At 51.8% G+C, this 26,176-nt stretch overlaps 1 protein-coding gene across 1 annotated transcript in view; it reads right to left on the bottom strand.

Moving 5' to 3' along the window:
- Nucleotides 1-2,566: 2,566 nt before the first annotated feature.
- DTNB (dystrobrevin beta) overlaps nt 2,567-26,176 on the bottom strand; it is a 185,753-nt gene continuing 162,143 nt past the window's right edge. Inside the window, exons 18-22 of the mRNA XM_054568949.1 lie at nt 12,243-12,402; nt 11,328-11,417; nt 8,262-8,315; nt 4,681-4,714; nt 2,567-2,898 (exon numbers count right to left, since the gene is read on the bottom strand). Of these exons, the coding sequence (XP_054424924.1) occupies nt 4,710-4,714; nt 8,262-8,315; nt 11,328-11,417; nt 12,243-12,402 (309 nt within the window). The 3' untranslated portion in view covers nt 2,567-2,898; nt 4,681-4,709. The remainder of the gene's footprint in view (nt 2,899-4,680; nt 4,715-8,261; nt 8,316-11,327; nt 11,418-12,242; nt 12,403-26,176) is intronic.

Here is a 26,176-nt window from a genome sequence, read left to right as displayed (position 1 = left end):
CTCATAGCAGCAACACCACTCAGGAGCTCCACCCGAGAGCTACTGAGTGAGAAACTCTTGGGGTGGGACCCAGCTGGCCACCCATCTATTCACAGGCCCTCCAGGAGGGCTCTAAGTTTGAGAACCACCAGTACTGTGTGCTACCTAAGAGCCCCAGATAGGAGGTCTCACTTAGTTTTCTGATCCCCACGTGGAGAGCCTGTCCAGGTGCATGGGCTCACATCTACGGAGAGTGTCTTCCCAGGCTTCCCAGGCTACCAACATCCCACACTTGCAGCCCCTTGACCCTGGTGGATGAGGCCAGGGAAGGCTAGATCTGGAATCCACCGAATGGCTCTTCACAAGCCCTTTCCTTCCAGGAGGTGCAGCAGGAATTCAGATGGCTCTGGGCATTGCCATAGCAACTGTACCTTTCGGAAGCTGTCACGGGCTGCAGGAGCAGGGTGTAAGCAATGCAGAAGGGGGATGCGCCCGCGGAGAAAGCACACCGGCAGAGAAGGCTGCAAAAATGGATGGAACCTCGGCATGGCTGGGATTTACAGACCTGAGTCTTGAGGGGCCGCGGCTTCCTCAAGACCCAGAATGCATTGGGATCTCTCCAGGGGTCTTCACAGCTACAACCCAGCACCAGCTAGCCCTAAGGGGCCCGGGATGATGACAGCACATGCCAGTTACAGCAAAGCGTCACCTACTGAGATTAAATTGGTTCCTACACAGTCACAGCAATCAGGGAGGAAGTGCCCGCTATAGGACAGACGCTGGTGTTTCCAGTCCAGGTTGAGGAAAGGGACCCAGTTTTAAGCTTCTGATATAAATCAGATGCCAAGAAGTCAGGAGGCACCTCACGGGCTTTAAATAACGGTGGATATTCTAGCTCCAAAAGAAATCAACTGTCAACCAGAATTTATATAAAAAAGGCACACCCCCCGCACCACCATGCTGGCCGCGGAACCATCCCTGCGGCTCCCCCCAGCGCCCCTCGCCCCCAGGCTCTGGCAACAGTGGGAAGCTGGGCCTTCTGGGCCTTCCTGTGGCGGAAGGCGTCGAGGCCCCTCCTCAGCAAAGGCAAGCAGACAGTGAGACAGAACCTGCTGAGTGGTGATCAGCCGTGCCAAGTTGGGCAGCCTCCCAGGAGCAGAGTGGCACACACAGGGCCCGGGAGACCACGTGCGCCTCAGCTGGCCCGAGCGCCCGGCTGTTCTGGCGCTTTCGGTCTGACTGTTCCTTTGGCTCTCAGCTCCACAAGGAGCAAGCAGTTCATGTCAGGGGCCGGGAGGTGGGATCCTGCCGTCCTCAGGGGCAGGGCACAAAGCGTGGCAAGTCAGGGTGGCTGGGAGGCAGTCACCCAAGTGACTGCGATCGTGTTGTAGCTCCCCCCATCCCTAACTTCACCATGGTTCGGCACTGTCCCCCAGAACTTTCCACAGGGCCACACTCACCTTTGCCCCTTCCAGCCCTCCAGGCAAGCCGGGGTCCCTGCTGAGTGTGGGAGCATGTTTTCACCCGTGTTTTTCTTTTACCAGAACCCCTGCTGGCTCTCCAGGGCCTCAGCGCACCGTCAGTGACAGTGTGAGCCTGGGGGGCACTCCAGAGCTGCTGTGGGGGCTCCGCCTGAGGCTGGCAGGGGGAGAGCTCGTTACCCCCCCGACAGGAAGCCAGCTCCTGGTTCCCACTTTGCTCCTTGCCATCATCTAGCTAGAGCCGTCTTCTGTGCACCTGCCCCTCACCCCAGTTCTTATGACCCCGAGGAGCCGGGCCTCCTGGGCGTGGCACTCCCACACACCACAGTGCCCTCCTTCGGGGGGAGCGATCGAGGGAGCGTGGCTGCCGGGAGGGGAGGGGAGGTACGCCCGCCCGGGCCTCACCCTGGCTGCTCCCTCATGGCTTTCCATGTGACTGTCCGCATAGGCCTGGGCTGAGCCCACTGGCTCTCCACAGACCTCCTCAGGCAGCGGGCCGGGGTCGGCAGAGGGGCGTGTGTTGGGGGGACGCGAGAGCCAGCTGTGGGGCCTCTCACTTCATTCCAGTCACTGCCCTTTATAAATATTTATAGAAGTTCTTCTACTAAAAATAACATCCTGGAGCCCAGGGAGGAGAAAAAAAATAAATGCAAAGCACCAGGACCTGGGATTGAAGAGCATGTGTGCCAGAGCAGAAGGGAACCCTGAGTGGGGGACAGGCTGCCTGAGCCCGGCAGCTGGGCAGGGCTCCCTCTGGCGGCCACGGGTCAGGGTGTCCTGGCTGCGGGCCGCCGGCTTGGCGGCGCAGAACTCTGCTGCGGGAGGAGCCGTCCAGGATGCGGCCCCAGCTCTCTGCCCCCCCTTCCCGCCGAGGCTGCAGAGCAGCGGCATCAAACGGGGCGGGCCGGGCGGAAGCCTCACCAGTGAGAAAGGAAGGAGGCTATTTTTAGCTGTGGCCAGGGCGTGAATGTCTAGAACAGGGCCTGAAGCCGAACTGCATGACTGACGGAAGAAAAACCTGTTTTAAAAGGTCAATGGTGGCGGGGGGAAGCATGTGCCCCCATCCTGAGGAGCACCCCACATGCTAGCGAGCCACCAGCAAGAACGCCATCAGGTCACACACACGGAAGGCTTGTGCTGTTTCTTTGCTCTTTTCAATCTCCCAATAGACTCCGGGGCAGAGGTGAGACCCTGCCCGAGGGGAGCAGGGAAGATGCAAGTTCATGCAGGACCGTGCGAGGGCCGCCCACCGGCAGGGCATCTGGTGTCCCCTCCCACTTCCCACTGGCGCTGGGCTCCCCTCCCCCTGGCGGGTGTGACATCTGGCATCCTGCAAGCCTGGTCCAGGTGTGCCGTGGAAAGATGGACAGGAATGCCCCTCTGGGGGAGGGCCTCGCCTTCCTCAGGTTGATGCCAGCTCGCTCCACGTCCCCTGTGCCTGTGCAGGACAGACGCGCTGTTACTCGTGGGTACCACCAAGGGTCCCGAAGCAAAGGCTGCTCGCATCTGCTGGGGACGGGAGAGCGTGCAGGGATGGCTGTTGGGACGTTTCTGTTCACCGTGGGAGATGCAGCGGGCTGACAACGCTCACACCCCCTTTAGGGAAAGGCATACTCTCTTTTCTGGGGGCACCTAGGATTTTTGGAGTACGTGTGTAGGTCACCGGTGTGGGAAATGCTTCCAGGGAAGAAACTGGGTTTGCAGTGCAAGGTTTGGAATGTGGTGGTTTCTTGGGGAGAACTGAGGAGAAAGAGGGGTGGAGAGGTCAGGGACAGGCCTGTGCACACGGGGTAGCGGGGAGGAAAGCCTCCTCCTCACGCCGGAGAGCGCGGACCTCAGGGGCCCCTGAAAGGGAGCCACTGAGTTTTTGTGCTTTTCACCTGACTCTCTACTGTTGGTGAGTTTCTGCTAACTTCTCATAGGGTCAGAGAACAGAGAGGAGCAGAAGACCCAGCTCCAATTCTATTCCTGCCAAGTTCCCGGGTTGTGGGCCTTGGTTTCCTCATCTGGCATGAACTGGGGGTGGGCCACGTGACTCTGACCCACCTTTCCTTGTCCCCCAGGTCCGGTGCCCAGGAGATAGGGGCTCTGGCAGGTTCCTGAAGGGCAAGTCAGCTCCTGACTCCCTCGCTGGCTGGGGCAGCCTCGGGCTGCCATTGGCAAGGGCCTTGCCTGAGTGTGCAGGGAGTTTAGGTAAAAGCCTGCCCAAGCCCTGGAGGCTCTGTGAGTTCCAGGCCAACAAGAGAATTTCAGCAACGCGGGGGCTGCCCATCCGTAGCCTGCAGGATCCCTGCCTGAGTCAGCGCGGGCTCACGGGCGGCAGGTGCGAGTGGAACCGGGCGCCGCGAGGACTGGGTGCAGGTGGGAGAGGGAGGGCATCAGGAAAAGGCCTGGAGGCTGCTCCAGGGTAAGACTACTTGGGAGGGTCTGGGAGGTTCATTTTCTGAATCATGAGGCCTGCAGCCCTAGCTTTTGTGCCTGAAAGACCTGTAACTAAGATGGCCTAATTTTTAAGCATGAGAAGTGGGGGAGGGGAGGAAAGAAGAGATTGAAAAACAAAGAGAACTCTCATGGATGCACCACAGGCATCCACCCTTGAAAGGACTCTTCTCTGGGACAGAATGGCTGTCCAATCAGTTTTGCGCTATCCTTCCAGCGGGCATGCCCAGAAGCTGCAGTATCTTGTAATTGGAATTAGGTAAGAATTAAGGTCTTAAGATGGGAAAAATGTGAAAGGCTAATTCCTACAGGCAGTGGACATTGGCCTGTGGAAAATCTGTACTTTTATTATTACTTTTTTAAGGAAGCGAGAAGGCGCAGCGTGGCCAGGTGCCCTGGGAATGGCTTGCCCGGCTTGCGGAGCCGGTGCGATCCTGCGATCCTGCGCGGCGGGAATGGGTGACTGGGGTGAGAACTGCGGCAGAGGCAGCCCCAGGACACGGGGCTCTCAGCCGACCTCTGAGGCAAAAGCCTGCTCGGCCAGCTGCATCCTGACGCAGGTGACCCCAAGCCCTGCCTGAGCCCAGGGCCGGGCCCAGCACCGGAGGGGTCAGAGCCGGGGACCCGGGCCCAGAGGGTAGGCGGGTGGGGTTGGGCTCTTTAAAGCAAACCCTAACTTGGGTCTCCCCCTGTTCGGATGGGCCTTGATGAGAGGGGGGAGGGGCAGGAAGGTCTTCACTGCGGAGGGAGAGGGCCGCGGGAGCGGAGGGGCTGTACTCACCGTGCGTCCTCTCTGTCCCAGCTCCTCCGCTAACCTGGGCAGCAGGGACACAAACAACACACAGGTCACCACCAGGGTCTTGTCCCCCGGGTCTTCTCCTAGGGCCTTCCTGACCACCCCCCGCACCCATGGGCCTTGGGACCTGCCTCTCCCCTTCGCTCCCTGTAGGCCGACTTTCCCGACCATGCCTGAAGCCAGGGGAGCATCACACTACCTACCACCAGCAGCTGCAACTGCCATGAGCCAGCCATGGAGGCGAGTGCCTCTCAGGAGGAGGAAATACTAATGTTAAATGGAAATGGAGCCACCTTAACTCTAGGGAGCAGTTACTTCGGGGGCACACGGCCTGTGTGGCCCTGGACGTGAACAAGGTGAGCACAATGGGCACTTCAACAAGGGCCATGCTGCCTCCCTGCAGACCCATCTGCTTGGGAATGCTGAGTCATACCCTCGCTCACCCTGGAGTGACAACAGCGTCCAGACCCTCCAACACCTGTGCACTCTCACAGAGGGCCACGGCCACCAGCCTGCCAGACACGCACCAGGCTTTTCTAAATGTGCAAACTGGATTTACAGCTCTTCGCCATGAATGGCAGGTGCTGGGAGGGGGAATTCTGAAGAGCGCAGGGGCGTAGAATGAGGCTCTGGAGTAGCAGAGACAAGTGCAGAGCTTGGAAGTGACACGGGGTGAGTCCTGCTCGTCTGTTTCATTTGCGGAGTCTTAGGGACAAGCACTCACCACTCAAGGTAAGAGGTGCAGGATGCAAAGTAGGAAGCGTGCCCCGCTTCCTACCAGAGCAGAAGCATCCCTGGGGTGCAGCCTGACAGGGAGCCGAGGGAGGGCAGGGAGGGGCCTGAGGGGGCGGGTGTGGCTGGGGAGCTGGTTCAATGGTGGCTTCTTCCAGAGTGTCCATCTGGCTCTCAGGGTTTTCGCGTTGAGCAGGCCATGTTGCCTGACAGGGCCCACCAAGTTGTGTTCGTGTTATGTCGGCAGGATCTCAACCCCAGAGGTAACTCTCTCTCTCTCTCTCTCTCATTCTCTCTCTCTGGGTGACCATTACTGCTAACGCCTAGGTGACGGCAGCTGCGCAATGTCAGTCTACACGGTAAAAACCCATGCCAAGCTCGCAGCAGAGAACCATAAGGTCCATCCATAAAAACGCTTGGTTTTAGAGCTACACCCACATAACAGCGACAGGGACATATCCTAGGACCTTTGCAATGTGGAAAGTCAAATGTCTTTTTTAAACCCTATCTGTCTCTCATCCCAGCTCTTGACACTCTTCCCCTAGGGGGTGACACCTAAAAGCCACAGAAACAGACATTCAGGCACTTTCACAAAAAGGGCTCACGTGGGTAGAAAGGAACTCTGGTGCCTACGCTGGAAGAGGCATGCAGAGACGTTAAGGGCAGGAGGGAGAGGAAGAAGAGCTGCAGACAGGGCAACACGGGTGCAAAGGCAGAGGCCCTGGGGCCAGAGACACCAGGCGAGAGAACCACGGCCAGTCCACCGGTGAGACTCAGCCTACACCCCGACTTGACCCAGGACTGAGGACTGAAGTCCCTGGTCAGGGCAAGGCCCCAGTGGGCAGGCCAGAGTCCTCTATGTTTCAGGGGACCGGGGGTGGGGGGCTAAGGAGAGGCCATGGGAAAAGCTATTGGGGAGGGGAGAGTATATGGGAAGAGAGGCCAAAGTAGCAGCTGTTATGTCTTCAGCCAAGAACATTCCAAAATGAGCGCCAGGATCTGGGTGGATGGTGTGCATGTGTGCACGCTTGTTTGGGGCATGTGTTTACATAAGTGTAAATGGATCTCTGCATAGCGGCTCCTCACCTCTTGTACTACAACCCTCCTGCCTTCTTCCTGGACCCCTATTGGCACAGAGATGTCAGTCTTCCTGACATTTCTTTGTAGCATTTCTAGATGTTTCAAACTAATGCCCTGTTCTTCTGACCTTTTGACATCCGTGCCAAACATGTCATTCTCATCCATTCATCCCATTCTTGTCCACCTTCTTCCGGGCCTTTCCCTGGCTCGCTAGACAATCCCCCTGAAGGATGTTCCCCCCTCTCCCAGCTTCTTCCTTGGCACTTTCGCGTCCTTGCTGACACCCTCCAAAGCCCTCCCAGCCTTGCCCACTCCAGCGCCTATTGGCAAACAATGCTGCAGACCCCCACCCTACAGGGCTCCCCTCTCCCATTGCAGCGTCCTGGCCTGTTCCGGATCCTTTCTACCCTTCCTTTCTCTGTGTCACTCAGTCTGCTGATCTGCTCAGACCAAAGCTTGGGCGTTGGGCGTAGAGAAACCTGGAGTGAGCCCGGGTTCTGACACTTGCTACCTGTGCAAATTCTTTGAACTGCTCTGAGCCTTGTCTGGAGTCCTCCCCTCACGGGGCTGTGACATCAAACAGGAGGGGTGCGTTTAGCACGGCCCACATGCAGCTCTCCCCGACAAGGAGCTCCCTGGCACCTCGCCCTGCTTATTTCCCCTGACTTCTTCATTTGCTGACCTCCCACAATGCGCCAGGTGCCGTTCTAGGCACTGGGGGCACAACACGGACAAAGCAGACCAAAACCGCTGCCTTGTGGAGCTCACGTTTTGGAGGAATGCCACACGGCCATAGTCATATGTAACATAAGTTACATATGCTAGCTAACAAATGCAGTGTAACACTGAAGCCTGAAGAGCATGAAGTTAGGAGTCAGAAAGACCCAGTTCAAACCCGGTATCTGCAACTTAATAGCGACATGATCTATATTTCTCTGAGCCTGTTTCCTCCTCGGCAAAATGTTGTCATATATCTCACAGGGTTGTTAAGGACTGAGAGATTGTATGTGGAAATCATTTAGCACAACTCTTCACACATAGTTATTAACTGGGTTTTATATAAAATCAGATGAAGAAGGCATTATAGGCATACTTCATTTTATTGCGCTTCCCTTTATTGTACTCCCTAGATATTGCTATCTTTATCATGCAAACTGAAGGCCAGAGCCTCTACCAGAGAAAAGGTGGCTGGCTTTACTGCTGCACTCGCTTTACTGTAGTGGTCTGGAACCGATCCCACAGCATCTCCAGCACATCACCTGCCCTGACCTTGGCTGGTGCCTCTCCTCACTGCTTCTCATTCTTCTGTGAAGCCGCAAAACCATTCAGCCATTCTGCCCATGATCATCTCTTCCTTCTCAGGGAACTGTCCTGTATTTACTCTCATACACTCCAAGTTTGGTGACGAACTCTTCCTGCCACTTGTCTCCTGTTTATTTTGCATGTTGCTTTCCTAATTATATTATAAACTCCTTGAGGCGAGGGGTCATGTTCTGATTTATTGTATCTATATCCTGTATCCCAACCGTCTACCATCCATCAGAAATCAGGACGCTTTGCTGATCCACTCACACTACCACCTCCAGGGGAAAACTTGCTGCTCGGGGGGGAAAAGCAGGTAGGAGCAGCTGTGGGGGCCTGAGCCCTCAGGGCGGCAGCAGGAAGAAAAGCAGACACAAAAGTGGGGGGTTCATTCCAGGACTAGGTGGCTCTGGCTCCCATTCAAACTGGGGCTCCTGTTGAGCTGCCTTTACCTCTGTCTTTCCCATTCTGCATCTTCTCTTCTTCTTCCTCTGCACCTTCCTCTGCTGTGAAAACAAGTCCAAGGAGGCCCGTGACCCTTCCGCACAGGACAAGCATGGAAGAGGGGTGGCGGGAGCAGCTCGGGATGAAACCCTGGCTCAGGGCTCAGGGCGGCAGCCTCCCGGGCCGCTCCCTCGCCCAGCACGCACCCTGTGTGGCCCCGGCCCCTGCGCTGTTTAACGGGGCTGCTCGGAAGCCCTGGGCCCACAGAGGCAGGCACCGCAGTCTGATGTCACCTACACTGCTGCTGGCTTCCCTGGTGACAAGGTGGGGGCGGCTACCTCTTCTCCATGCCTCTTTTCCCTAAGGGGATGATGTCTACTAGGGAGACATCAAACATCTTGCAATCTTGCAGGTTAAAGAAAGCAACCATAAAAGAGCCCGGTAGGGAAAACCTAGGTTAACACTGGCTTCCGTAAAAACAAATGCACAACTAGGGGTTTTAGCTGACAGTCTTAAAATGACTGAACACTGCAATGTGGCTGTGTGAGGGAAAAACACAAGCCGCTTAAGGTTGCTTTTGCAAATGTCCGTTCAGGGAGGTCATGGTTCACTGTGCTCTGAAAAGAGAAGAACCTCCCCGTCATGTGGAGAAGTATACTCAGCTCTGGGGTCTCTGAACTGGGGCCTTGAAGCACTGGGTGACATCCCTGGGTGGCAAGGAGCACGGTAACGTGACAACCATATCCCGTTAGGAACAGCTGGAGGAACTGCAGACAGTTGCCTCAGAGGAATAAGGCTTAGGGAGAGCCTTGTTACCTGCCATCAGATACTTGAAAGGCAACACAAAGAGGAGGAATTGAACCCACTCTGGGTAGCTGCAGAGGACTGAACGAGCATAGGTTGTTACAGAGAGGCATGTTTTGGCTCCCTGATCAGGAAGAACTTCCCAGCGATGAGAGCTGGTCATGAATGAGCTCACTGGAACATTCAAACAGAGGACTTTTATATCGGGAGGCAAGCTGGAATAAGTGACTTCTAGGGGTACAAATAGCCTGGCCACGCTGTACAGGAGATATGTAAAGACGATCTGAGTACCTAACGTCATCCTGACCGAGACGTCCACCGCGACAGCGGAAATGCGTCAGTGTGGGCCCTGCTCCCCCATTCACGGGGACACTGGCCGCCTCACACGTTAGGAAAGCTGACCGTGCACTTTGCGGAGAGGCTGTGCCATGTGTGGACTCGGTCCACATCTCCTTTTGGTCTTCAGTGTTTGAGAGGGTAGAGCACCAGGACAAGGGGCCTTGTGGGACCGCAGATGTGATGTTTTGTCCTGCGTGGGGCCGACGGCAGTGGTAAGAGCACTGACTTAACGTTCTTAAGACTTACGTTCTAGGACAAGCGTCGCCCCTTCATGCTGCCTAACTTCAGGCAAAATCCTTTTCTGATAGCCACTCACTGTGTTTCCAAAGTGAGGGGACTGGACAGCATGACCTTTCAGGGACCTTCCAAACACATTACATAATTTTGCTAGCACCGCCCTTTCCTGCTACGAGAGATTGCCAAGTATTCCCCTAAACTCTTGGCTCTGTGAAGCTGTTTGGGCTGTGCGTGCTTTGTGCTGAATGACGTCCAGTCACCTCTCATGCCAGTTCGATGAGCTCATGAGCCACTTATTCTGCGTAAACCCGAGTAAGTGGCCGAGAGGCACCAGTGTGGCTGATCCCCACGGCCTGAAGTCTGTGGGGAGCTGACACAGGGAGGGCATTTCTAATCACGTGTGAAGTCATCTCAGCGGCAGCCACCGCTTCTGTTTAAGTGTGTGTCTGTGTGTGTGAAGCGGGGGCAGTGACTTTGACAGGCACTAGAATAGGGACAGTGTCACCATAATGCTCCCTGCACAGGGGAACGGTCACCTTATTTTAGCTGCACTGGGAAAGCCAACCTAGGCCACATATTTATTCTCTTCTAAAAGAAAACAGGCCAATGCGAGAGTGACGCCATGGCCCCAGGACAAGGCGGAAGGCGAGTACTTTGTTTTAGGGAGTCTGCGGAGCTCCCAGGCTGGCCGTCCTTAAGTGTGCGGAGGGATGATTTCAACATGCATGTGTGCATAAGTGGGTGTGTTTGCACAGTCCATGGAAAAACTGCTTTATATTTTTAATTAATAACCTTGGTAATTCATAACCTTGTCAAGGCATGTAAAAGCATTACATTAGGTCAAAAGAAACAAAAGAGAATGATATGTAGGGGTGACCTATGGGACTCAGGAAGGGAACCTGCTTGTTTAATATTTAACATGGGAATCGGACCGCTGTAAAAAAATATGCAGATATCTGGCAGCTACAGAACAGATGGAGTCATAAGGATTCTTAGAGGTATGATGATATGGGAATGGCCTTTTAATGTTTCTCTCTTTCCTGGGTGGCATGTGAGTGGGAAAGCGGCCATGAGGAAGGGTCTCTGGAAAAATCGCCGAAGTAGCTGAGTGGCAGAGGCTGAGAACAAAGTCATAGGTGAAACTGAAGCCGAGGAGGAAAGGAAGCGACAGACTCAGGTCATGAACTTCAAGTGAAATGAGAGCCTAGTCATGGACAAAAGGAGAGAATAAGGTTTCACAACCAAATCAGAGAGGAGGGGGCAGAAAGGCAGCTGGGAGAAGGTCCAGAAGCGCGCGTGGCCAATTCGGCTCCAGTGGCCCGGGAAAGCTTCAGAGCGAGACGGCGGACCGGGGCCTAGGAGAGAGCAGCTGCGATGGGACACCGACAGCAGACACGCTCAGTGAGGACGGGCCTGGCTGTCCCCAGAGGCCTCAATTTCTTTACATTCTGAGTTGTGTTTGCTCCATGAGGCGTGCTCTTAGGAGAAACCTAACTGTGTAAACTATCTATGTGGTCATGCGAGGGAGAGAGACTCTCTGGGTGAAGACGTCCAGTGTGCTCCTGGAAGGCAAGAGGATGGGGGGGTGACGTGAGGTGCCTGTGCTCTCCGATGACATTTTACCACGTGACGAGGGAGTGAGGAGGGCATGAGGAAGGGGAGGCATGAGGCCGGGCGGGAGCTCTGGGCTTCACCTGAGTGGAGCTCCTTCACCAGGGATGACATGGTGTTGGTGATGGAGTCAGCAGCCACCAGCAGGTCATTGCGGAGGTTTCTCCTCGTACCTGAGGAGAGTCAGAGCAGATGGCGATGCCAGGTGGGTGGGCGTGGAGGAGAGAGAGCAGAGCACAAGACTCAGTCTGCCAGGCCCTGGGACACGGAGCTGGACACGAGAGGGGGCACGGGGCCACAGCGGCCCACTCGTCCCCGGGCACATCAGCAGCTCGAGGTACCCAAGTGCATGTTTTCCTCCCTCTCCTTCCCTGCTGAAGAGCAGGACCCTGTCGGCTGCATGCTCCTAGCCACAATCAAAAGAGTTGAGTTCCGGAACGAATATTGCTCCCAGGCGCCCCTCAGTCATAGGAGGGCTCCTCTCCAGCACCGCGGCCTCCCTGTCATCTGTCTCCACCCAACAAGCCTCCTTAGCCACCTCCTCTGCCCCAACTAGCAACATCGCTGGTCTCTAGCTCTTCAGACAATGGTGACGTTCTGACAGGAATGTGCCTTCAGCAAGGTCTTGTTTAGGGCTCACCCTTCCTTCCCTGCTCGCTCTGAAGACCTCCAGGGCACGCACTTGACCTTGGGGATTATTCTACCCGATTCCTCTGGAGGAAGCAAAGCCCAAAGGATATAGCACTTCTCAACCCAGAGAAAGGAGCCCAGGAGGTCTGTTCTTTGCGCACACATACAAAGCCTGCAGACCTCCCGATGGAGACCAGCCTCTCTGAGGAGAAGGAGCCAGCACTAGACTAATTAATACTGTATATAACAATCTGATCGTTTAAACCTAAGCACAAAGAAACGAAACGGGAAAACGCTCAGTAAGAATCTGGTCCATGCTCCCAAACCCCTCCAGCGGCCCCGCCCCACGCTCCGCTCCTGAAACTGACCTTGCGCGAAGGCCTCCTGCAGGTCCCCGCCGACTCCGCCCAGCGGCTCCTGCGGGCAGTGCGTGGGCGTGGAGCCCGCCGACGCCGAGCGGACCGGCATGGGCAGCGGGCGGCCGCCTCCGTGCGTGGGCGACGTGTGCGGCGAGCCTGTGGCCTGGGCCTAGGGGAAGGGAAGAGAGAAAATGGTCTCTCAGGCGCCGTACGTCCGGGAAGAGTCCTTTGTCTCAGTCAGTCGGAGCCGGCCGACGGGGCTTCAGTGCCACGGGGCCGTGCGGTCAGCGCGTGGCCGCATCGGAAGGCCGGAGTCAGGCTGCCTCCAGGGCTGGAGAGGAAGGAAAGGAAGAAAGAAAGGGAGGGGGCAGGAGGGGGCGCGGGGAGGAGAGGCAGAGACGGCCCCAGAAGGAGGGACTGAGGGCGCGGGAAGGCGGAGGCGAGCTCAGAGGGGCAGCCTCTCAGGGCACAGGCCGCGCAGCGGGGCCGAGGGTCTGACCTGGGCGGGGCCGCACAGTTGGGAGATAATACATGAACGTCTTTCATTTTTGTTGGCGAACACGTTCATGGACAGTCTCATTTGGTCCTCACAACACGTTGTGCGTAGAAAGGGCATGTTACTTTTGAATCTATTTTACAGAAGAAAACCAAGGATGAAAGAGTGAGGGCTTTGCGCCAGGCTATGGAGCTTGTCGGTGGCAGCCCTTATTTTATGACCCCTTCACCGCAAGGGCCATGGCGCGTCGTCTGCACCTCGGTGGCTCCCAGGCTGCGTGCGACGCGTGCCCGAGTTTGTGTGCCAGGGCCGGGTCGCCTGGCTTGTCACGCTGCAGGTACGAGGTCTTCCGTGGCCACCTTGCAGGGACTAGGTGAGAGCGGTCGTAGTGAGAACTGGGGTTGCCTTGTGAAGGCTCTGGTGTCGTCTGGAGAAAGCCTGGGGCAGTGGGAAGCCACATAAAACCTCCGGCTAAAGTGGGCTCACCGGGGCGGGCGCTCGCGGCCGGGGCAGCTGGGGGTGGCAGGCGCCCTGGGGTTTTCTGTGGAAGCCAAACTGGGAAACGCAAGCCAGTGTGCGCAACTGAGTTCAAACAAAGATAATTATCTTTTTGGGGTCTAGCTCAAACCGCCCCCCGACTCCCCGACAACTAGGGTCTGCCTGAGCTGGCCAAGGGCTATTTGCACAGAGCCTCTCCGCCCCGTGCAAGCAGTGCGGGCGCAAGAAGCTGTTCCTCCTCATTCCTGCTTTGACTGGTGTGGGTATTTAGAGACATTTTAAAAAACAGGCGAAGCTACAAAGTGTAACATAATATATGCCGAAGTTAATAATTGTTACTACTGTAGCAATTTATTTCAGCCTGAAAATACTGCAGTAAAATCTGAAGACCCCTTTCACCGCCAACACTTCCCAGTCCCGGGCACCTCCTCTCATGCCTTTAGAGGCGACCATTAGCAAAGATTTTGGTGTGAAACTTGACACCTGTGTGTACATAGGTAACTATGAATAACACAAGACGTTTCATGCTTTTAAATTTTGCATAAATGGTATCATACTGCATGTATCATTTTGCAAGTTGCTTTTATCACTTAGCATGCCTTTTGAGATTTTTCCACAATACAAACAAATATGAATTTAGGCCCTTATCTCATATTAAATTTAAAAACTCATCCAAATGGATCACATTAAATATAAGAACAAAAACTAGGCAATGACTCTTTAGATATGACAAGAAACAGCAGCTACAAAAGAAAAAAACAAATAAATTGGAATTCATCAAAATTAAATTCTTTTTCCAAAGGACACCTTTAAGAAAGTAAAAGGACAACTCACAGAATGGAAGAACATTTTTTGCAAATCATATATCTGATTACTGATTTGTATCTAAAATATGTAAAGAGCTCTTATGACTCAATAATAAAAGGTCAAGTAACCTAATTTAAAAATGGGCAAAGGATCTGAATAGACATCCTCCAAAGATGTATAAATGTCCAATAAGCACATAAAAAAAGATGCTTAACATCATTAGCCATTAGAGAAATGCAAATCAAAACCACAAGGAGATAACATTCTCAACAATTAGGATGGCTACGAGAAAAGAGACAATGACAAGTGTTGCCAAGGATGTAGAGAAATGGGAACCCTCACAAGCTGCTGTAGGAACCTAAAATGGTGCAGCAGCTTTAGAAAACAGCCTGGCAATTCCTCAAAGGGTTAAACATTGAGTGCCATATGACCCAACAATTCCCCAACTACATGTGTACACCCAACAGAAATGAAAACATGTATCTACACAAAAATTTGTACACAAGTGTTCATAGCAGCATGATACGTTAACACCCCCAAAGTGGAAACAATCCAAATATCCATCAACTGATGAATGATTTAAATAAAATGTCATATATTCTTACAATAATATAAGATTTGACAATAAAAAGAAATGAAGTACTGATTCATGCTACAAAATAGACAAACTTTGAAAATATGCATAAAAACTAGTTATAAAAGACCACATTTTTAAAATTCTATTCATAAGGAATATCCAGAATAGGCAAATCCATAGAGCCAGAAAGGAGATTAATGGTTGTCTGAGGCTGAGGGGCTTGGGGGGAATGAAGAGTCATTGCGAGGAGGTGCGGGGTGCTTTTTGGGAGTGATGGAATGTTCTAAAGCTCATTGTGGGGTGGCTGCATAACTGTGAATATAGCAAAAAGCACTGAATTGTATACTTTAAAGGAGTAAACTGTATGTTATATAAATTATATCTCAATGAAATTATTATAAAAGAAGACACAACTAAGGAAAAAAAATAAGCCATATACTAGGAAAAATATTTACAAATTATATCTGATAAAGAACTTGTGGGTATTCACAATGATTTTTTGGATCTGACATCAAAAGCAAAGGTAACAAAAGCAAAAATAAACAAGTGGGACTCCAGCAAGCTAAACAGCTCTGCACAGCAAGGAAACCATCAACAACACGAAAAGGCCACCCGAATGAGAGAAAATAGTTGCAAATTGTGTATGTGATGATGAGTTGATATTCATAATACATAAAACCTATACAACTTAGCAAAAAAACAAACAATCCAATTAGAAAATGGTCATAATAACCAAATAGATATTTTCCAAAGAAGACATACAAATAAATGGCCAACAGATATGTGAAAAGGTGTTCAACATTATAAATCATCAGGGAAATACGAATCAAAATCACAACGTGATATTACCTCACACCTGTTAGAAGGATTATCATAAAAAAGACAAGGTAAGTGCTGGCGAGGACGTGGAGGGAAAGGGGACCCTGCGCACTGCTGGGGGGAGGGCAGTTTGGTGCAGCCACTGCAGACAACAGTATGGAGGTTCCTCAAAAAATTAAAACTAGAACTACCATACGATCCAGCAAGAACCCACTTCTGGGTAGATATGCAAAGAAAACAAAAACAGGATCTTGAAGAAATATCAGTATACTCGGCCACTGCAGCATTATTCACAATAGCTGAGATACAGAAACAACCTAAATAAATGGATGAAGAAGATGTGGTGTACAGGTCCAATGGCATATTATTCAGCCATGAGAAGAAGGAAATCCTGCTGTTTATGAGTGCATCATGCTAAGTGAAATAAGCCAGTCAGAAACAGACAAATACTGCCCGGTACCACTTCTATGTGGAATCTAAAATATGTCAAACTCATAAAAACAGCAGAGAAGTGGCTGCCAGGGGCTAAAGGGTGGGGGAAATAGGGAGAGGCAGGTAAAAGGATACAAACTTTGAGCTATCAGATAAGTAGGGTCTGAGGATCTAACGAATAACATGGTAACTATGGTTGATAACATTGTATTGCATAATTGAAATTTGGTAATTAACTACATGGGGGATTTTTTTCATTATGTATATCAAATCACCACAATGTATACTTATCTTATAATTTTATATCAATTATACTTACATAAAGCTGAAATTAAAAATATAAACGAAAAAGAGGGAAAAAAATCTTTGTCCAGAAAATATAAAGGACTCATACAACTGAATAAGAAAAACAGCCCAATTACAAAACAAAGACTCGAATAGACATTTCATCAAAGATGTACAAATGGACTACTAATTCACATGAAAAATGCTCAACAGACAAGTTATTAGGGAAATGAAAACTGAAATTACAATGAGATATCCCTTAGCCACTGAAATAACTACAATCAAAAAGTCTAACAAGAATGTGGGAAAACTGAAACCCTTGTAACACTGCTGATGGGACTGGGAAATGGCACAATCACTTTGGAAAACAGTTTGGCAATTTCTTAAAACATTAAACATAAACTTACCATATGTCCCAGCACTTTCACTCCTGAGTATGTACCCGAGAGAAACAAAAACATATGCCCACCCAAAACTTGTGCACAAATGTTCATTAGCAACGGTTTAACAGGCCAAAAGTGGAAATAACACAAAAGCCCACCGGCTGGGGACCGGGTCAACAAAACGGGGCCCGTCCGCATGCCGGAACACCACAAAGTCTCTGTTGGCTATTTTTACCACTGCTTAACTTTTATAACAATTTTCCATGGACAATTAAACATGTTGTATCTTGTGAAATAGTCTCTTTTTATTTTTTGTTAGTGGTTATAAAACATTTATTATTTTTTCAGGGTATTTATCTTTTCTTCCCAACTAGTTTATAAACAGCTTCGGAATCCTGTTTTGGCTAGACAACATGATCACATATTAATCGTGGTATTATGGGGAACTACATCTACCTTTTAATCTGTAATTACCACCATTCCCTGTTTTTTTGGCCATTTTTATGGGAGACGGGGGAAGTATAAAACATAAAACTCATTCTATGTTGGGGAGCACTTACGAACAGCCAGCTCTAGCAGTTTCAGCCCCAATCCGAGTTACATAAGGAAGCTGGGAGAGAAGGGAGAGAACCTGAAGAAAAGGCGAGAAAGGGTGACGCAGACGCCAGGCCTTGCAGGAAAATCCTGTGAGCCGGCACGGCTGGGGGACAGGAGGTCACAGCGGTGGGGGACACTGGCAAAGCCAGGGCCTTCAGGGGTGAGGGGACCAGAATGTAAAGGTCGTTGTCTGGGCTGCTCAGGCAGCAAGGGAGAACCCCACGCACCCCAGCAGCCGATGGTTTTCCCACAGGCTGATACCGTCAAAGAGCCAAAAGCTGTCTCGAGAGAGAGCTAGAACCTCAATGAGATCAGGTGGGGACCCGGGCGCTGGGGGAGCCTATGACCCGGGACACCGCCGCCGCGGAGCAGGGAACGCTGCCTGTGAGGACCAGGCCTGCACACAGGCGGAGGGCCGTGGCCTCAGCCCGGATCAGGGTGGAGCTGCGGATGCTCCTCCGCTGATAGAACGGCACCCAGCACATGTCCCCAGGGCACAGCACCCATCTCGGGCACAGAAAGGGGGATAAGAATAGCTAACGTGACTGGCTTCAGAGTTTGCCTGGAAATGCCGAGGCAGATGTACAGCTCAGACACTGAGCACTCAAGAGGAAATCAAACCCAGTTGAGGCAAGGCAAAAAAAAATTGGGGTAGGGGGCCTGTGAACTCCAAACTCACTTCACTCCCGTGTCCCCGAGGGCCGGCCAGCCTGAAGCATGTGGCGAGCAGGGCGCTCGACCCGACTGCCCGGGTGAGGCCTGGGAAGGCAGAGCGGGCAGTGATCTCTAGGGAGCACTGACTCTGTCAGTCATCGCTAGAGCCGCGTGTGAAACCCTTTAACTAGATAACTAAGTGGGGCGGGCAGACCTCTGGGGTGGCCTCCAATGACCTCTGCCCTCTAGTCACACTCTCGTGGGGTTCCCCTCCCCCTGAACATGGGCTGGGTGGAGCGACTGCTCTGAATGAATTAGGAGAATGGGGTGCCACTTCTGAGATCTGGTGTATAAGGCTGTGACTGTTTTGCCCCCACACACTCTCTCTTCCCTCCTGGTTTCTCACTCGGCTGAAGCCAGTGGCCACCTCAGGAGCTGCCCTGTGGGAAGGCCTACGGGGGAGCTGAGGGTGGCTCCCAGCCATCAGCCTCAGTGAACAAGGCCCCGAGTCCAACAAGCCACGAGGCGCCTGCCAACTACCACGCACGCTGTTGAGCCTGAGGGGACTTGAGGGAGATCCTGCCCCTCAGCTTGTGAGGGCCGGCTACACAGCGCCTGGATTCCTGGCCCACAGAAGCTTTGAGTTAATAAATATTTGTTGTTCTGAGCCAGTAGGTTTTGGGGTAAGTTATGATGCAGCAATAGGTAACTCACATGCTATGTCTGAATTTTTTCTTTATGCAGTATTAAATCGGCCCCATCTGAAGGACATCACAGAGGAAGGGAGAATTCTGGGATGTGAGAAACCAGACCCAGAGGTGCTCGTGCGAGTCCAAAGACCCTCAGAAAGAGGACCCTGGATGAGAAGAGGGGCAAGGATATAGAGTCGGGAATATTTTTTTCTGATCTCAGTGGGTGCCTGTGTCTTGGAGGGCCTCAGTTTGTCCCCACATGAAAGTCTCACCCTCTTTACTTTGCCAGTAATTACAGAACCTGGAGACAGCTCTCTGCTGCGGACTCTGTGACTCAGAAAAAGAGAGGCGGTGCAGGCTCTGCAGTGGCACCTGGCCCTCCCCACCTTCGGGGACACACTGAAGGGGGCGGGGTAGTCCCGCGGGAGGGGCACGGCTGCCATGGCAGGGGACCTGGGTTTGTCTTTCAACTGCAGCACATGCATTTATATTTCTGTGGGGCTCAGTCTTCTTATTTATAAACTGAATGGCATCAATCAACTAGATGGTCTTTCCCAGATATAAAATTCTAGGAGTCTCTGACTTCCGCCAGGTCACCTCATCTCAGAAACTCCAGGTAAGTGCCACGGCTTTGCCTCAGTCCTAACTACACTGCCTCCGAGGGTCCTCCTCAGAGGGTTCTCAGCAGCCATCTCGGAGTCACGTGATGGCATGTTCCCTGTCTAACTCCCCTCTCTCACAGGTGGAGTCAACACCAGAGGCGATGCCCATTCAGGCCTCACGCGAAGGCAGGCTGTGAGGAGGGGCGGGGAGCAGGTTACTGTAAGAGGATGGGGCTGTTCCAGAAAGACAGCATGTAAAACCAGGTCCTTCCAATGACCCAGTCCCCTGACCTCCCACCGCACCACACGGACATCTTCAGTGCACAGACTGGAGTGTGTGCACCTCACACAGCTGGAGACAGTGCCCGAGCGCATAGCCACACGCCCGGCAGGCCGGCGAGCACCAGGGGACCAGGCCAGCTTTGTTCCTCCTTTGCCCTCTTGCTGGGTCTGGGCTGGAGACGTACACCAGAGATGAAGCCGGAGCCTGTGCTGCGCCATCCATTGCACCTCTCACCTCAAAGCACGGGTGGCCTTTCCGTTCAGAGTGGCAGGCCCACCCCATGGAGAGCGCCGAGCACTGTGCTCAGTGCAAACCAGTCTTGAGTTAAGCGGCTCCGGAGGCTGGGGGAGCGTCACAGTTGGGACCTTTAGATTATGGGGAAATTGAGAATCACACAGAAGTCGGTGAAGGTGGAGGAACTAGTCAGGTGGCTCTGGGGATGAGAATGAGCTAATCAAAGAGGGAATAAAGCCGTCGTGGGCCCCTGGGTTTCAGGTGCCAGGAGAGGGGCCGTTGGCCTGGGAAGCCTTGCAACACGCTCCTTGCTGTTTTAAGGTTTTCTGATGCAAGGACAGTGGAATGTTATTGAAATACAGCCTATAACAAAGGCCGGGATACAGCACAGGTTCACCACGTGTCTGAGCAATAACTAAAACACAATAAATGCCCTGTGACTCAGGTTCCCTGAGCACAGAGGTTCCTTGTAGTTGGAAACAATTCTGCTGAAAACACAGAGCTAGAGAAATGTTATAATCTGAGAAGCTCTCTAGTCTGCTGGCTCTTCACTTCTTCTAAATCAGCAAAACTCTTGAGAACCTGAGAAAGCAGTGTATCACATTCTAAGGAAGTAGCTCAGAAATTATGTTTATAATTTTAGAGGGTTCATGACCCCAGGAAAACAGCCTATGGCTTAGTCCAACATTCACTTTATATTTGAGGAGACTGAGGCCTACAGAGGCCATCAGGTCAATTATGACTGATCAGTAGGAAGGCTAAGACTGGTACCCGGGTCTTCTAAGCACCTCAAACTGTTGGGAGAAACCAAGGCACACTGGGATCCTGGCACATGTTTCTGAGCCAGAAGGAACACAGATCAGTCAAAGCTTCTCACTCCTGAAGCTCACCATGATTTTCAATAGGACAATCAATTTCCAATAATTTTGAAGGGTGGTCAATTTCCAGTAAGAGTGAGAAATGTCATTATGACTTGGTCTCTTGTCTAGAACACAGATCTAATATTGGAGGCAAATAGGTACAGAGAATGCCAGAGGAGGTGGCCTGAGGACACTGTGATCCCTCCCCACAGCTGGCATCTGCACAGAGAGAGGGACTCTCATGCTGTGGCAGAGCGAGCCGGCCACCCATGGAGCAAGGCCCTGCCTTAGCAGGAGAACGGCGAGTGCCTTTCTGGGCCATGCGTAGGCACCCCCGGCATGGTGCCTGACACGCGGGAGGGGCACTGTAAGTACTGCGGCCTGCCCCTCTTCTTCCGCGTGGAACAGGTACGATTTTTTTTTTTTTTTTAAATCTCTGGTGCTCAGAGAGGCTTGTGGCAAAAAGCCTGAGTCTGAGAGCTACTGCCCTCATGGAGTACAAGTAACTGCACACTCCCTTCCAACACCCGCCCCCCCACCCCAAACCTCGGAGCTAAGCTGTTATCATGGCAACAGAAGGAGACACTTTAGTCTCCACTTCTCTCTCTCTGACTCACGGATACCTGCCAGGTAGCAGATGGCCTGTGTGGACAATTACCTTCATTTTGCTGCAGTGTATTTAAATTAAACAAACTGGCCTCTTTGCTGCCGATTTTGAGAGGACCTCTCAGAAAAACAAAATACCAAAAAGCAACTTTGGGAGAAAGGAGCTGTAAGTCTGAGATTTTGGGGGGCAACCAGAAAGGCAGAGAGAACGAGATTGTATAAAGAATGGATTTTGTACATTTTTTTTTCCTTCAAGAAAAGGTAAAAACAAACAAACTAACTAACAAACAAACACAAAACCCACATGCTATTCTGAGCTGCTGCCGGCTGGCTCTGCTAGGAAAATGCAGCCGCCTCATCAAACACAGAAGTAAAGGGGGAGAGAGGGTGATCTGACGCTGCACTGTCTGTCCTGCCGCAAGGCGCAACAATAATTGTCTAACTCGACACGGGTTAAGGCGCTGGGAGCCCAGGGACGGAAGCGAGTGGATGGCGGGGAGTAGGGTGGAGGTGATGAGAAAGACAATCTCGGAGCAGTGAGCAAAGCAGCCGGCCGGGCTCCCCTTGGGGTGAGTTAAAGCAGGTGAAGGACATGCCCGGAGACCCTGCTCTCTAGGCAAAGGTGCTCGCCTGCCAAGCTTAAGTGCAGGGTGGCGTTAAGGATAAACCTGACCTCTAACCTCCGGAGAGAAGGCCAGGAGAGTTCTACGGTGTCTCTTTCCTTACCACGTTAATACACATTTATCTATCGTGTGTCTGTTGGGAAGCCAGGGTCATCAAAAAGTCTGTCATGCCGTCCTTCCGCAGAGGGCTGACACCTGTTTGTTCCCGTGTCACTTCAGGAAGCTCAGTGCTTACACTTAACCTGTCCCTGGCGGTGGCTTGTGAGGAAAGCGGCTGCAGGTGGGAAACAGCTACTGCAGGGCTGCTGCATGTTTTGTGGTGGCGGTGTTGGCAGCAGGTAGACAGTCACGGTTCTCGGTCTTCATGATTCTGTCCCTATTCAAGTCAAACTAAGTTACACAGAAGACGAAGCCTACCTCAAGGCTTAAAGGGATGGGGGCAAGGTGCCTGGCTATCCTTCTTAGGGGTAGAAGAAAGCATAAAAAGTTCCTGGAGACAAAGAACAACCTATTAAAACTCACCATAAACCCAAAGTTCAAAGGTAAGTTGAAAGTTAGACTTTTAGATAGGGAAGCTAATAAATTCCAAGACTAAATTACCCTTTTTCTGTTTGTTTTTCCTAGCTTGCCCTGCTCTGTTGGAAAATGGTATCCCATTAGTTCTCATTGCAGGATTTTAACACCAGCTCTCAGCAAAATGATCAGGAACTTCATTAAGGGAAAAAATCCCTATAAAACAAATGCCAAACACCCCGACTGTATATTAGAAATGAGAAGAGAACAGGCTCCCAGGAGACTGTTCCTTTCTCAGACAGCTAAATCAATGCTCAGGCAGGCAGCCAGAACCTATCACCGATATTTTAAAATTCAATGAGACAAACTTAAATGCTCTGGATGGGTAGGCCAAACCAGCACGGTGAGGCACGGCTCCCTTCAATGCCCCCGCTCTCTGCCGAGTCCCTGGTTACATGTAATGTTGTGGTTAGAATCCAGGCTCTGCGGTTTGGTAATCTGATTTGGGTCCAGCTCTGCTCTTTATTAGCTGTGTGATCTTGGGCAACTTACTTAACCTCTCTGGCACCTCCGATTCCTCATAGATAAACTGGAGATAATCATCTCTTCACAGGCTGGCAAGGATGGACATGCCCTGCTTCACACGCCACCCAATGGCGTGCTGCCTGCCATTACTCTCTTTTGCAAGGCGCTGGGGCTTCGAAGGGGCGAGGGCCCCCCTGGGAGGCTCACAGGCTCGGAGAAAGTTGGGCATGCGTGCAACTAGCATCCAGGGCAGGATGAAACCCAGGCCTACCTGGAGCTACAAGGGAAAAGCAACACAGACACAGAGGGTTTCACCCTGACCTTCCAGAACAGGGTAAGGTTTCACAGAGGGGTGGCATCTGAGAGTATCTAGAGGGGTATCATTTCAATAGGCAGAAAAGGCTCGGGAAGGGCGATCCAGGCGAGGAAAGAGCCCAAAAGAGGGAGAGGCAGCTGTGCAGGGGCATAAGAAGTGGCATGGGGAGCGCGGGAGCCTTGTGGTGGGAAAGGGTCACAGTCACGCAGATCCATAAATAAGTGTGATGTCATCAAGTTTACTGACGAGGCCACAGATGGGCCAACTCCAGCCCGTGGCCAGGTCCCGCCCACCACCTGTTTTCTACAGTCCATGAGGAAAAATGGTTTTACATTTTGAAAAGGTTATATTGTAAGTGGTTATATAAGTACTTACATAATATCGTTGGTTTGGCTCACACAGCCTAAAGTATTTACTACCTAACCCTTGAAGCAAAAGCCTGCTGACCTGCTCCAGGCAGGGGCAGAGGGAGCCAGCAAAGTCCTCCCAGTTGGGGACGATGAGGTCAGCGTGATCTGTCTTGAGGAATCTGGGGCGATGAGGAGGAGGGACTGGGAAGCAAGACAGCAGACACGGAGGCTTATTAGGAGGCTTTCCCCGTAGACCAGGTGACAGATGATGGAGGCTGGGATGGAGAAGGGCGGCAGGAATGGAAAGGAGAGAGATGTGAGCAGGCATCTGGAGAAAAAATGGACTGGACTTGACAATTGAGTAGGAAGAGCAGGGACGGGGAGGGCGTGAGCATGCAGGGGAGCCAGCAACGTCAGCGCAGCGGGAGCTGTGGACAGAGCAGCGGTTTGTGGGGGAAGGTGACTGGAAATCTTGTCATCCATCCCGCCCTTGACCCTCAGAATAAGGGGTGCTGAGTGTACCTGGGGGCGCAGGCTGGTGTCACAGAGAAAAGTTCTCTGGGCTCAGGGCAGAGCTTCTTAATTGGAGGTAATTTTACCTTCTGGGGACATGGGGGTGGGGGTGGCTGGCACTAGAATTTAGGAGGGAGAGGTCAAGGGCTTCTAAATATCCTACAATGAATAGAATAGTCCCCTCCTCCACCCCCCCCCCAAAAGGTTATCTGGCTCCATATGTCCATGGTGCTGAGAACAAGAAACCTCCCCGAGGGTGACTCAGAGTCCTGGTGTCCTACAGAGGGTGACCAGGCCTGCTTTTCCTGGGTGGTGAGCTGCTGCAGAAGGAAGGGCAGGCCACCAGTAGCCCAAGGTCAGTTAGAACTTTCAAGGGCTCCAGAGTGAACTCTGGTATCTTCCGCACATTTGGGAGATGTCCCGGAGAGCAGCTATAGGCCAGAGTCTCCTAGATTCTCTCTTGGCTTCCTGAAGTCTGAGTTGGTTAAATACAGGAGTTGAAATGCGAAAGGTGAAAGTAATATATAAATAGTGAATGTTATACATTGTGAAGTTAATAAGAATACTTAATAATAAAAGCACCAAAGGATTTACGGTTAGACAGCTGTGTAGAGCAGTGATGAATCGGCGTGGATTCTTACTAAAGGCAACACTTTAGCTGCAGTAAACTGTCTCTCCGCACTGCCTCTAATTTTAGAAAACATGCCCCTCCCTCTCTCTTTCTTTTTTAAGCATTGGGACATCTATACTACAGCTCCAAACGAGAGTAATTCTACTTGCCAAATTATGATTAGCAGTAAACAGAGACAAGTGTAAGAGAATCTATTGTAACCTCTAGAACATACTTCTTTTAGATGAAAAGAGGCAGATGTTCATTTCAGTTCAGGACCCCAGGCCAGAAAGCTCCCTACCTTAGCCTTGTTGCTAATATGGACCGTCAGACCCAGGCTGGTGGTAGGGTGAGGTCTGACAGAAAGAGAGCACCAGGACTTCCCGCCCTCCTGTGGGAGGCAAGACCAAGAATCCCAGAAATCAGCCAGAGGAGTGTGCTTCATGGTGGGCGGGGGGGGGGGGGGGGGGCGCCCTTTTCATAGGATGCCTTTGTTTGCCTGGAAAAGTGGAAGGCAGACGACTGGCATGAATAAGCCCTGGGGAAGGAAAGCACAGACAGTGAAGTGAGGACAAGAGGGTTTCAAAGTCACAGAAGGACACACCAGGCAAAATGAACCATGTTGAATTTCTGTAGCCCCTTTTTGGTTTATAGCCTTTCCCCAAAACACCAACTGGCATCAGTGACAAAAGGATCAAAGCATTGTGATGCTGGAAGTTTACAGATGAAGAAACTGAAGTTTGTAAGGGTTAGGTACATGTTCAGACAGAGAAGAAATGAAGTTTAGTCAACAAGGTTCTGAGTCAGATAATCTAATATGCAGACTGAAGATTTAATCCTTCCTTCACTGAGGTGAGTGTATGCAGTGGGGGCGGGGGTGTGCAGCAGAGGCGGGGGCGTGCAGCGGGGACAGATGCATGCAGTGGGGTGGGGGTAAAGCGAGCTGTTGGACAGGACAAAGCCCATTTTTCAGAGCTGTCAGCACTCCACTACTGCACTGAAAATTTCTTTTCCAAGGTGCTGATAACTTCCTCACTGTCAATTTCAAGGGCTTCCTTGCTTATTGCCTTATTAACTTTCTCCTTGAAACTGACTGGGCTTTCACAAGAACCCATAGTCCTACCCCTCCTGCCTACCACTCTTTCTCCTTTTGGTCTACTGTGGGTTTTCCCTAAGGCTCATGTTTATGATTTCAATCCAGATTTTATGCTGAAGACTCGCACGTCTACAGAACTAGCCCTGTGTTCTCGCTGAAATTCCAGCTGCATAGCCCCAAGGATCTAGTGGACCAGACCAGAAAGCTTGCCTGCCCGCCTGCCTATTCTTTGTAATGGACAAGGTTGAAAACCAGCCAGATCACCTCTCCATTTTCACTTTTGTAGTCAATGGTACTCATCATTTTCCCAGGTTCTCAGGCTCAAAACCTAGAAGCCATCTTGCACACATTGTTTTCTGTTGATGCTCTGCTGAGGCTCAGGCTGGAGTTTTCTGCGAGGAGGGGCAGTAGTGCTGGAAACTGCGTGTTCCTCCAGCAGAAGGGGAATTTCTCCAGCCTGGTGGGCAGGTGTTTCCTGGACACCCTGGCAGGTGGTTTTCATAGGCTCTCTGCGTTCCGGTCAGGAGAGGAAAAGGCAGAAGTACAGCACAGGAGGGAAATAAGAAGGCCAG

The sequence above is a fragment of the Pteronotus mesoamericanus genome, unplaced genomic scaffold (assembly GCF_021234165.1).
Source record: "Pteronotus mesoamericanus isolate MK-2021 breed Mesoamerican mustached bat unplaced genomic scaffold, CSHL_Meso_final contig_101, whole genome shotgun sequence".
Lineage (NCBI taxonomy): Eukaryota > Metazoa > Chordata > Mammalia > Chiroptera > Mormoopidae > Pteronotus > Pteronotus mesoamericanus.
The sequence above is the reverse complement of the archived record's forward strand: the minus strand, read 5'-3'. Positions and strand labels throughout refer to the sequence as shown.